Here is a 12,733-nt window from a genome sequence, read left to right as displayed (position 1 = left end):
AATGCCTTAACCGTATGCGTGTTGTAAGGCCCAAGGGCCTCTTCCATCCTTGTCAAGGGGAGTGCTAACCTTCTCTCCTTTCATACAACACTATACTTAGAAATTCTTATACAACATACAAATACACTTGCAGAAACATTGTCGGCCAACCCTGTATATGGTCATGGGCACACTCCCCCCTGCATAGACATACCTAATAGTTCAGCCTGTCCACCCATCTATCCACCTGTAGATCAATGTTTGCCATCACTGACAACCCAGTACTGTATGTTTGGCAATAATTTTTAGGGAAGCAGATCACAATACCTTTCTTTGACAGCATAATGCAATGGGTTCAAACTGCCAGCCTTTAGGTTATTAGTCAAATGCAAACTGCACCACCCATAGAACCTTCTTAATGTTCTTGAGGAGACTTAATTTACACACAGAGAGAATGCTGTTTCCATGGGGTCAGTGGTCCCTTTTACTTGTGTGTACTACTTCTGCATATTGTACTACCTCTGGCTAGGAATAAGGTTAAAGCTTACAGTTAGTAATGTGTCTTTGTTTTCCCTTTTTTGTTTAACAAACTATCATTCATCTCTTTGGCAGGAAATGGGAGGTTACTTTATAATCAATGGCATTGAAAAAGTCATCCGAATGTTGATTATGCCTCGGAGAAATTTCCCCATCGCAATGATAAGACCAAAATGGAAAAGTAGAGGCCCTGGCTATACTCATTATGGTGAGTTCTGGTGATTATTGACAGTTTGGTTTCTTTTTAAGAAAATTTCAAAACCACTTTATAGGTTTTTTTCTTTTTTTTTTTTTTTTAATGATGTTTTTCTGTTATGAATAATATTTTTTGCTTTTCTGTTAAATATTTTTGTATTTTCTTGGTGGGAAGCTTACTTTCTATTATCTTCCATTTTTTCAGACTGAGAGAGCACAGGTATGTCCGTTGCTTAGTATAAGATGAAGGCTGGCCTGACATGGCTAGAGGTGGGCGTAGGCCTCAGAAGTCTTCTGATTCAGGCTGTCATGGTATTCTCCTGGGGTCTCTAGCTGGCAGCCCCCTGGCCTCTGTTTGAGCACTCCTTGTGACAGCACCTGGCTTCACAAGACAGTATGCTGTGTTCTTAGACAACCACTACAATGAAACAATTTAGACCATAAAATTGAGTTAAAAATTAGCTTCTAATTGTAGCCATACATATTATTCCTAAAATAACATACATATTATTCCTAAAATAACAGCATCTCATCAGTCAAAATATTACTTATTCTTTTGTATCTGTTAATGCAGTAGGGAGCTCTGGTAGTATAGTGCCTAAGGCACTTGACTGCTAACCAGAAGGCTAGCAGTTCAAATCCACCAGCCACTCCTCGGAAGGAAGATGGGGCAATCTACTTCCGTAGAGTACTGCTTCAGAAACCCCAGGAGGGGTCTCAATGAGTCAGGTCCGACTACACGGCATATAACAACAATAATGCAGTATGTCTTAGTGTCCTTGTCTGAAGCTGAAAGAAATCTAAAATTTTGCTTTTCTCCATTTGAACTATTTGAACAAGTCACCATCTCTTCACCAGACTCCACAGAAGGCTGGGATATCAAGTGCTATATGCCTAGCTTTGCAGGTGTTAGAGGTTTAAAATGCTGTGAAACGTGATCTGTGTTCTTCAGGGAAACTTTGAAATCTGGTTAAATTCATAGGTACATTTACTTTTTAAGGAGCTCTGGTGGTACAGTAGTTAAGGCATTTGACTGCTAACCAAAAGGTTGGTGGTTTGAACCCACCAGCTGCGCCATAGGAGAAAGATGAGGCAGTCTGGTTCCATGAAGATTTACAGCCTTGGAAACCCTATGGGACAGTTCTACTCTGTCTTGTATGGTTACTGTGAGTCAGAATTGACTTGATTGCAGTGGATTTGGTTTTGGTATTTAGTTACTTTATATCAGTGTTTCTCAACTGTGGAAATTTTTGTCCCTTGGGACATTTTGCAATATCTGTACACATTTTTTGGTTGCCAGTCTTGCTAAACTTAAGAGATTTGGCTTTAATTTTTCCAAAAAGGAAAAATTATGAAAATAATATTTGAATATTGAAAAATATCATAAAAATAATAATTGAAGCCATTATAGTATCACTGAGTTTCTGATTTATGGTCTTATTTGTTTAAATAGGAGTTTCAATGCACTGTGTGAGGGAAGAACATTCTGCTGTCAATATGAACCTTCACTATGTGGAAAATGGCACAGTTATGTTGAACTTCATTTACAGAAAAGAACTGTTTTTTCTTCCTTTGGGATTTGCACTGAAGGTATGATGTAGTGAAGAGATTCTATTTGGAGACAGAATCCTGTGCAGGTTGGATGGATTCTCCTTATTAAAGTGCATGCTGTACTAGATCTGCTCCATAACAAACTACCGTAAAATTCAGTGGATTGAAACGTCTACAAACTTTGATCCCATACAGTTTCTGTGGGTCAGGAATTTGGGGGCGGCCTGGCTTAGAGGTCTGGCCCAGGGACTCGTGAGGTTACACTGTGCTGTCAGTAGGGGCTGCAGTCATTTGGAAGGCTTCACCAAGGCTGGAGGACACACCTCAAGGTGATTCATTCACGTATGTGGTTAGCGAGTCATTGCTGGCCACTGGAGGGAGGTCTCAGTTTTTCACATGGCCCTTTCCACAGGCTGCTTGAGACTGTTCTTCTCTAGGCAGTTAACCCAGGGAACAAGGTAGAAGCTGCACTGCTCTTGTGACCGAGCCTTGAAGTCTCACATCATCTTTTTCACCATATTCTCTTGGTCACATAGGCCAGGCAAGGTTGTGAATACCAGGCGGTGAGGATCATTGGGGGCCACCTTGATGTCTGGCTGTCGCGCAAGTGGTTCCTTATTTTGAAGCGTTTACTTCAAGTCAGCAATAATGGAGTGCTAGTTTTTCTTTTTTTTTAATTTTATTTTGGAGTGCTAGTTTTTCTTGAGTATTAAAAATACATACATAGGAGAGAAATGTTCCTAAACAAAATGGTTATTATTAATGAACAACTAAAAAGAAAATTTATTTTTCCTCTGTTCTAGGCACTGGTCAGTTTTTCTGATTATCAGATTTTCCAGGAGCTCATCAAAGGAAAAGAAGATGACTCTTTTTTTAGGAACTCTGTTTCTCAGATGATAAGGATTGTAACAGAAGAGGGCTGTTCCACACAAAAACAGGTCCTTAACTATCTAGGTGAATGCTTCAGAGTAAAGCTCAATCTTCCTGAATGGTACCCCAATGAACAAGCAGCAGAGTTTCTGTTTGAGTATGTGTGCTTTTTTTCTCGGGGAAGGGAGTTGCTGTGGTTCTTTGAATTGATTACAGTTAGGATAGTCTGACAGAATGAACCTTGGGGTAAAATTCTGATCCTGGCTCCTCATGGCTAGCTTTGTGCTTGTGGCCATCCTTAATTTTCTCTCATTTTATTGCAGTTTTGTTCGTTTGTTTTTTAAATTGTACCTTTATTTTGAACTAATGTCAAACTTGTAGAAGAGCTGCAAAAATAGAACACCTACAGTCACTGAACATTGAACATTTCATATACCTTCACTAATTGTTAGGATTTTATTACATTTTCTTTATCACTTTCTCTATATATAGTTAATACCTTTTTTCCTGCACCGTTTGAGAGAAAATTGCAATCATCATAGCCCTTTATTTCCCCAAAGCAAGGACTTTCTCATACAGCACCACTGTGTAATTATTAAAGAAGTCCTGCTGTACAACAGTGCTGTCCAGTATGGTAGCCACTAGCTATATGTTGAACAGTTGAACTGCGGCCATTGCAACAGAGGAACAGAATTTTTTATTTCCTTTTAATTAATTTCAGTAGACACTTGTGGCTTGTTATTGTCATGTTGGACAGTAAGCTCTAAGCCTTGTAACTATATTCTCTTCTTTTGCTAACCTTGCCAGTAAAGGTAAAAGGCAATGTTCAGAAAATGAGTTAGAATTATTAGTTTAAGTAAGCATAATTTAGGAGCCTTGGTTAATAGCATATCAGTTATTATATCAACAGCTTAATTACTTTAAGCTTTTTCTATTTTGACAGCCAATGCATCTGTATCCACTTAAATTCCAATACTGAAAAGTTTTATATGCTGTGTCTCATGACCCGGAAACTCTTTGCTTTAGCCAAAGGAGAGTGCATGGAGGAGAATCCTGATAGTTTAATGAATCAAGAAGTCCTTACACCTGGTCAGCTCTTCCTTATGTTTCTAAAGGTAAATGCATGCTGCTTTCACCCTGGCCCAGTTACCACTTGTGGAATGGCGTGACCCGATCGATAAGCAGTGGTATTTTCTTTGTGCGTGTTTATAATTTCTAGTTTTAGAATCATATGTGGTCTGTCTGTCTGCTTGTTTAGCAATAAAAACCTTAATCAAAGATTCTATGTTAAAGAGTTAAAAAAAATCTTTAGTATTTTTATATGGTCTAACTAAAGACAACATCAGATCTTGGTAATAACATTAATGATAGAACCATATAGATACGTAGTGAGAGAAAGTCGGTGTGATACAAATATTTTATAGCTAAGCTGGCTCATTGGCATTTGATATTTTGAATACTAATCTTAAAAATGACTTCATCTATGAGGTAGCATAGCAGGATGGAGATGAAGTAAATATCTTGTACTTCCTTTTCTAATTAGTAATTCTTAAATTCTTTCTTTTGTTTCTCTCTGCTCTATCTATAAAAATAAGATTGAAAAATTTCAGCAGCCTAGAATTTCCCTGATAAAAAAAAATGAAATCGGGCGGCAGAAGTGTTAGGTTATTTGTAGTTCCAGTAGCCTTGCAGGTAAAGGCTAATTTCTGCTTGCCCTCTACTTCAACTGGGTTGTGGTGGTTTCATTGACCCCTGCAGTGTTGGAAATGTATGTTAAATAGCCAGGCATTACTGTACTCAGGGGACCTGTTTCAGCAATGGGAAAACTGGGATTTTTCAGAGAATTCAGTGCCTGAAAGTATCTGATTTCCTTACCTTTTCACTGGTTATATTTAAACTTTGAAATCTCTGGATTTGGTACTGAGTTGTCAGTGAAGGCAAACGGGTATATGGACGGATAGATAGGTGGACAGGCTAAACAATTAGGTATGTCTAAAGGGAAGTGTATCCAAGATCATATATATAGTTGGCAGACAATGGTCCTATAAGTTTATGTGAGTGATCAGAATTCCCAGGTGTATAGTAGAGCTGACAGGGGGCAAGGTTATGGTCATTGTTTGGTCACAGCCAGCTACCCAGAGTGACCGAGTAGTTGATCCTGCGGGCTTGGGACCATAGTCGCAGGGGACATCAAGCTCAATTGGCATAACATACTATACAAAACATTGTTCCATCTCCTACTTTGGTGGGTAGCGACTGGGATCTTAAAAGCTAGCAAGCTGCCATCTAGATGCAACAATGGGTCTCTCCTCGTCAAGAAGAAAGAAGAAAACCAAAATGAATGGAAACAATCAGTCCTAGCGACTGGTACACCATCTGATCTGCAACCTATACAACTATGAGACCAGAACTAGATGGTGCCCGGCTACCACTGTCATCCACTTGGAAGGGATGTAGGAGATCCTGGATAGAGAGGGAGAACAATGTGGAACAAAACTCAAAATCATTTGGAGGCAAAAAAAAAAAGAAGGTGGGGACCAGGTTTGCTGGTCCAATAGAGCCTGGTGGAACCACTGAGACTGTGGCCCCTAGCTGCCCTTCAGGTCTGGAATTGAACCCACACCTGTGGTTTCCAGCCAAACAAAGTACAGGCAAGTGAGTTAAACATTTACCTCAAGTAGACACACACCCTGGAGAGAACAATCATGGGAGAAGGAAGGGCTGCTTATGCACAGGGAGACAGCTCAGGGCGCAGGAGAGTATGGAGGGATGGACACTGGGAAGAGGTAACTATGGGGAGGAAGTGGGAGGGGAGCTGTTGCATTGTAAATTGTGGTCAATGACATGAGACAAAGTATATGTGAACTGCTGTATGAAAAGTGAATTTACTCTGTAAATCTTCACCTAAATCAAAATAAAATTAAAATAATTAAATAAATAAATAAAAATCTCTGGATTTGGAACATGAAAAAGTCTTCAGAAGATAATGACAGTGGCACACTATGAATTCCACTCTTTTAGTCATTTCACTGAGTGTTGCAACAGATTGAGGTGTCCTGCATGATTTGTCTGCTTGGTTCTGAGGGCTACTTCACAAGGGTTAGGTGGGTGAGAGACACTGAAGAGCTACCCTTTCTGAACTTTTTATAATGTAAGGTAGATGCAGTTCATCATTTTCCGTGATGTTGTCCCCTCTTTGTTATTGGCATTACCTGTTTATCTCTTCAGATGAGCACAATCTTACGTTCTTCCACCTTTTGCGAGAAAGGCTGGTGAACTTTCTAAGAAAACTTCTTAGTGGGCTTGCTGTTCTGCTTACACCTGCACGTGCACAGGCTGTGCATAGAGGTCCACACCACTGTTCTGCAAGCTCTGCTCCCAAAAGTGCTAGAACTCAAAAGAAAGTAGGACATGGCAGGAAAACTGACCTGAACTGACAGGAGGCTATTTATCACCTTAATGTAATTTTGCTTAGACTGTTTCACTGTAGAAATGAATTTGATTATAAGCCAAGGCCTCAGTCAATCGTGAGTACTAAGTAATTCATGGTTCATGTACCACTTACCTTTCTAGAGTCTGAAAAAAATTTAATGCTGAAATAGATATGACCCAAGGGTTTTCACTGGTTCTATAATGCACTATTCCCCATAAATTTTAGATACTTTTAACCTTAATATGACTTACTGTCCAGTACAGTGGGATATTAAGAGACTTGAGTGTAAGCCCATTCTGTCCCCCACTATGCCGTCCTATTTGTGCTTTGACTGTGGTTCCTTTGATTTTGATCTTTATTCCCCCATCCCTACACATTGACATTTTCTGTGTCTTCTGGCCTTGTGAAGACATTATGGTATATCGGGAAGAACCTGGGCTTTGGAGTCATTCCTACATTTGTATTCTTATCCTGAGAATCTGTTAACTGGATGAGTCATTTATCTGTTCTGAGCCTCTGTTTTCTCATTTGTCAAAGAAAAAAAGTTTACTGTGAGGCTTAAACGTGCATTGTACCAGCTCATAGTATGTGCCCAGTAAGTGCTAGGTCCTTGTCTAATTAGCACGTTAACTACAAAGAGACAGTGGACCCCTGACAAAGATCTTCCAGCCTCTTCTTAAGTCAATTACAGAGCTTTTGCTTACATCTCTTTTTCTCTCTTTTCTGTCTCTCATCTTCTTTTCCCTTTCCATTATGTTTCAGATTCTATATAAGAAGAAAGTATCGGTCTTTCCTACTAGTTTGTCACATGTCCTGTATGTTGGATCTAATTTGGAACTTTGAGCTCTCCTTGCTTATTTTTGTTCTTGGAAACACAAGCTTTTTTATTGCTACTGTTGCTTGCTTCTAGGGTTGAAGATATTCTGCTGCTTGGTAGAGTGTTTAAATGAAAAACTTTACCAAGATCAAAGCAAGCAAGCTTTGACTCTTTCCATTAATGTGGATAATCTAGAGCATTATTCTCAATTGGAGGTAGTTTTGCCCCTACCACTGCCCTCCTCCCTTAGGGACATTTGACAACATCTGGAGCCATTTTTGGTTGTCACAACATGGGAGTGCTACTGGCATTTAGTAGAGGCCAGGGATGCTGTTAAACATCCTATGATGCTTACTTAGGACAGCCTCTCACGACAAAGAACGTCCAACCCAGAGAACTGCCAAAATTGGAAAATCCTGGTCTAGGGTGTTGGTGTTTTGTCATAAGAAATAACCTGACCTGTAGTAGGACGTTGAGAAGCTTTCTTCAGGTTAATAATGTAGTTGTTTTCTATGTCTGATGTATAAATTAGTAGGTCTTTGCTATGAATTGCACTGATTATCTCAGAGTAAATAGGAATCTTGTGCTAATTAAAACACTTAATATTTCTACCTTAATTTTGTTTCTTACTGCAGGAGAAAATGGAAGCTTGGTTAGTGTCTATTAAAATAGCTATAGACAAGAGAGCTCAGAAGACTAATGTGTCCATAAACAATGAAAATTTGATGAAGATTTTTAATCTGGGATCAGACCTTACAAAACCATTTGAATATCTTCTTGCTACTGGGAATCTGCGTTCTAAAACAGGTAAAATTAGATAGGCTCCATTTTAGTTTGTTTTTCAAATTATTTGCTTAATGTACAGTTACTTGTTGCTGAGAGTTCTATTTAAAAGTAAAGTTTTCACTTTCATTAAAGGCAGGTTTCATGTTGTAAACTTTGATAAGTTTGTATCCATCTGAAGGGCTTAAGATAAAGGTGCCTGTATACTTTAAATTCAATTCTACTGACCAAATACATTACCTTTGCCCCTTCTAGAGGACTAAAGACAATGTACATGTTTGAGGAAGGACCCTAGGTAGACCGTCCATCTCTAAACCAGCTGCATCAGAATTATGGGAAAACATTTTAAAAATGATGATTGAAGACCCAGAAAACTGCATTTTTCTACAGATCATACAGATGCAGACTCTTTTAGGGCTAACAAGTGGTTGTATATTACCCAACTTTCTTTGATGGGTCCCATTTAATTACTTGCTATTTTATTATTCACTTACTGTTCTCCCACAAAGGTGGGGTGGAACGTATAGGGAACCAGGCTATCCCTGTTAGTGACTTCACTAATAGATTTGTGAAATCTGGGTTGGTTTTCAAATTATTTCATTTTTTTATTGTGGTGAAAACATACACAAGAAGACATGTGCCAACATAACAACTTCCTCATTTAGAGCTCAGAGATACTGATGACATTTTCCATGTTGTGCTACCTGTTATTGCTATCCTTTAACAAAATATTCTACCACCATTAGCATAGACTCAAGGCCCAGCAAATGAAAGCTTCCCCTTTCCCCCTCCCTCCCTCCTACCCATGGTATTGGGTTTTAAATTATTTTTGTAAACTGTTTCCACTTATCAGCACTAAGAGAGTAAACTTTATAGTAATCCACTCTATGGTCTGTAGCATGCTCTCAGGTTTTGTCATCTTATCAGTACCTTAAATAAAAATAGACATTGTTTTTTAAAGTTTGGCCTGTTTTTGAGTGCCTTTTGTTTTGTTAAGGTCTTGGCTTCCTACAAGATTCTGGACTGTGTGTTGTGGCTGACAAGCTGAACTTCATACGCTATCTCTCCCATTTCCGCTGTGTGCACAGAGGGGCTGATTTTGCCAAGATGAGGACCACCACAGTACGCAGGCTGCTGCCAGAGTCCTGGGGTTTCCTTTGTCCCGTGCACACCCCAGACGGGGAGCCCTGTGGTTTGATGAACCACCTAACTGCTGTATGTGAGGTTGTCACGCAGTTTGTGTATACAACGTCTATTCCAGCCTTGCTCTGCAATTTGGGTACGTGATGTACAAATCTTTAACTTAAATATATATATTTAACAGATACAAACTGCTGAGTTTTGCTTCTTTTGGGGGTTCCACAGAGAATTCCTGTAAGAATTGTGTTTGACTCTTCTAGATGCAGCAGTTGGACTGCTTTTTATTCTTTGAAATGAAAACAAGAAAATGTTATAGGTGTCTGCTTTTCTCTTTTCTGTCTTGATATCAAAACATTTTAAGTAGACTAGCAGTGAATACTGGAAATGCAGACACTATTGTGTAACATTTTGGGTCACTCTCTGCATCTGTTGGGTGCACCTTTGCATCTCTAAGTAGAAAGAAATGTTGGCTTGCAGCAAGGCAGTTTAAAGGGAGGTTGTCCCATCTGTGCCCTGATCCCATTAGATACAGTCTCTCTGTTCGTGGTATAGCCTTGCAGCTGCTGTTTCTCAGTTCTTCAAGATTTGATCCTTGATTGAGCTCACCTTTGTATTTGAAGATGTCACCCTTTCCTTGGGCATTCACAGTCTTCTAGTCCACGGATTCTCCAGTTATGTTCTGGAGACCACAAGTTTTCTGTGTCTTTGATGATCTGTGGGCAGGGTATCCAGTGGGATTAATGTTTATACAGTAAAACTTTAAGTTCACAGGGTTGGATGATAGGGATTCTTAAACACCCAGAGGTCCCATGAGTCAACAGTCAAAACATTTCTTTTTAAAAGTACTTCTGCCACTTAGCGTGTGGCCTCTGACTTCGAAGGAAGGCCTGGCAGGAGTCAGAGGATGTGATCAGTGCAATTTGTAGGTTCATCCTCTATAAGAAAAAGAATAATTTTGTTTCCACCAGTAATTAAAAATGCCTACTTCTAAGAAGAGTAGAAAGAAGAAAGAGGAGAGGTGGAAAAAAATCCCACTGTAGGAAAAAAGATGTGAGAGGTTATTTGCTTTGGTGCTAGGGAAGAAGAAAGAACATTCTAACTAACTTAATAGGAGTGGTTATATTAGGGTGACAGAGGAAACACTGAGCAGGTAAGTTGTAACTCTTTGATATTCGTGGTTCAGAAACCAAAACAAAAGATATGTACTGAAAAGTTTCCCTCATACCCTTGTCCCCAGCTACCATCCCCATAGGGAACCAGTATTCTAGTTTCTTGGATATTCTTGAAGAAATGACTTATGCTTAACACAAGAAGTACAAAAATACTCGTAAGAGTCAAGGCCAGTAAGATAACTAAAATGATGAAGGGGTTGTTGAACTCATCTGGGGAGAATTTAAAATGGCTTTTTTGGGGAAAAAAAAAAGCATTTGATATGATTCTGTTCTGTTTATTTCACCAGGGATCACTCCAGTTGATGGAGCTCCACACCAACCATACAGTGAGTGCTATCCTGTCCTGTTGGATGGAGTCATGATTGGCTGGGTGGAGAAGGAGCTTGCTCCTGGCATTGCAGATTCTCTCCGGCATTTTAAGGTGATTTTGAATAATTGAGAACACCTTAATCTTAGGTGTTCCGTCCTTTTATATTTGTAAAGGTAGCCCCAGGGCAGTCTAGAGTGATCAAGGAGTCACAGTGTCAAAAGGTAATTCTTGAAGTTCCTGTCCATTCCCTTTGGTGGCAGAGTCTTGCTTTGTACTAACCTCATAGGTTGGGGTCAGTGGCAGGTATTTAACCTGTATGCGTTTTTTTTGTGCTGGTATCATTGAGGTCCTAGTCTATTTATCTGATAAACTCTTTTTTTGTGTAAGTACTGGCAGTCTGCCAGGTGAAATACATTATTAGTGGCATAGACTGTTGTTGTGAACTGATTTTGAGTCGGTCTTTGATTCTTGGTGACCCTGTGCAAAACAGAACAAAACACTTGTCTGGTCCTGTGGGGATGTCACAGTGCAAGCATTTCAAATAGTATTAAAGATAGACAAGACACAAGCTATACCTGCTGCCTTCTAGGTCTTGAAAAAAGTCCACTAAAGTAACATTCTTTGAATAACTTATTCTTGGGATTTCCTTCTAACAAAAGCCTTTGTTATTTAGGGAATGGCTATTGGAAGAATTGTCCTTTGGCAGCAGGATGAATTTATAGTTCATACTGTGTTTTGGGTTTGTTTTTGTAAGTTTTTAAAATTGTTTTACTTTGACATAATTTTACACTTAAAAGATGTTTGAATAATACAAAGAATTACCATACGCCCATTACCCAGACCCACTCATTGTTATGTATTGCCCCCTTTGCTTCATCATCTATATGCCTTCTATAAATATGTACATTTTTTTTCTTCTGAATCATTTGAAAGCAATGTGCAATCGTCATGTCTCCTTTCTGTAAGTACTTCAGTGTATTTTTTCCTAAGAACAAGGACTTTTCAACAACCATAGTCCATTTATCAAAATCAGGAAAAGTCAGCTTAGTATGGTCTACAGTTGATAAACAAAACCCACCAGTTGTCCTAGCAATGTTTTTTACAGATTTTTTTTTTCCCTCCTGGTCTAGGACCCAGTCCAGAATCTTGTGCTACCTATAGTTGTCATGTTTCTTTATTTCCTTTTATTTGGAATAAGCTCTCACAGCCTTTTGGTGTCTTTCGTATCTTGGATTTTTTTCTTTTTTTAAGAGTGCAGGCCAGTTATTGAGTAGACTGTCCCTAAATTTAGGTTAATAAGATGCTTCTTCACGATGAGATTTGGGATGTGATATCAGGAGGCATATGATGTTGGCTTGTCCCATTACTGATGACGTTATCTTTGATCACTTAGTGTTTTTTACATTAATCCACTGTGAAGTTAGTTTTCCTCTTCATAATAAGTGATTGTGGAGAGAGACGTAAAGGCTGTGTGACTGCCCTTCACACTGGTTCCTCATCACATTTTCACCTACTAGTTGATGAATGCTTTGCTGAATTATTACTGCAATGTTATTTTCTAACTCTCATCATTTGTTCTGTTTATTAATTGCTTCTCTATATAATAATAGAGCCTTTCTCCTCCATGTATTTATTAGCTCATTAATTTACATCAGCATAGATTTATGGATGCTTCTTTTATTTCATAAAGAGTTCTGGTGGTAGGGAGAAGAACTAGATGGTGCCTGCCTACCACTGTCAACCACTTGGACAGCGATCTATGTAGGAGATCCGGGATAGACAGGGAGAACAATGTGGAACAAAACTCAAAATCATTTGGGAAAAAAAGCATTTGACTGCTAACAACAGGTTTGGTGGTTCAAACACACCAGGCACTCCTCAGAAGGAAGACTGGGCAATCTACTCCAATAGTGATACCGCCTTGGGTCTGACTCCACAGCAGTGAG

At 39.1% G+C, this 12,733-nt stretch overlaps 1 protein-coding gene and 1 pseudogene across 1 annotated transcript in view; one reads left to right on the top strand and one right to left on the bottom strand.

Annotated features, from left to right (window-relative positions):
* Positions 1 to 91, bottom strand: LOC122152160 (annotated as a pseudogene).
* The window catches only part of POLR1B (RNA polymerase I subunit B), a 29,888-nt gene that overhangs the window by 11,277 nt on the left and 5,878 nt on the right, over positions 1 to 12,733 (top strand). The window contains exons 4-10 of the mRNA XM_007959406.2: positions 592 to 724; positions 2,165 to 2,301; positions 3,066 to 3,289; positions 4,076 to 4,247; positions 8,018 to 8,189; positions 9,163 to 9,444; positions 10,765 to 10,898. Of these exons, the coding sequence (XP_007957597.1) occupies positions 592 to 724; positions 2,165 to 2,301; positions 3,066 to 3,289; positions 4,076 to 4,247; positions 8,018 to 8,189; positions 9,163 to 9,444; positions 10,765 to 10,898 (1,254 nt within the window). The remainder of the gene's footprint in view (positions 1 to 591; positions 725 to 2,164; positions 2,302 to 3,065; positions 3,290 to 4,075; positions 4,248 to 8,017; positions 8,190 to 9,162; positions 9,445 to 10,764; positions 10,899 to 12,733) is intronic.

This window comes from Orycteropus afer, unplaced genomic scaffold, assembly GCF_000298275.1.
Source record: "Orycteropus afer afer isolate SDZICR_OR568_19922 unplaced genomic scaffold, OryAfe1.0 scaffold00017, whole genome shotgun sequence".
Lineage (NCBI taxonomy): Eukaryota > Metazoa > Chordata > Mammalia > Tubulidentata > Orycteropodidae > Orycteropus > Orycteropus afer.
The sequence above is the reverse complement of the archived record's forward strand: the minus strand, read 5'-3'. Positions and strand labels throughout refer to the sequence as shown.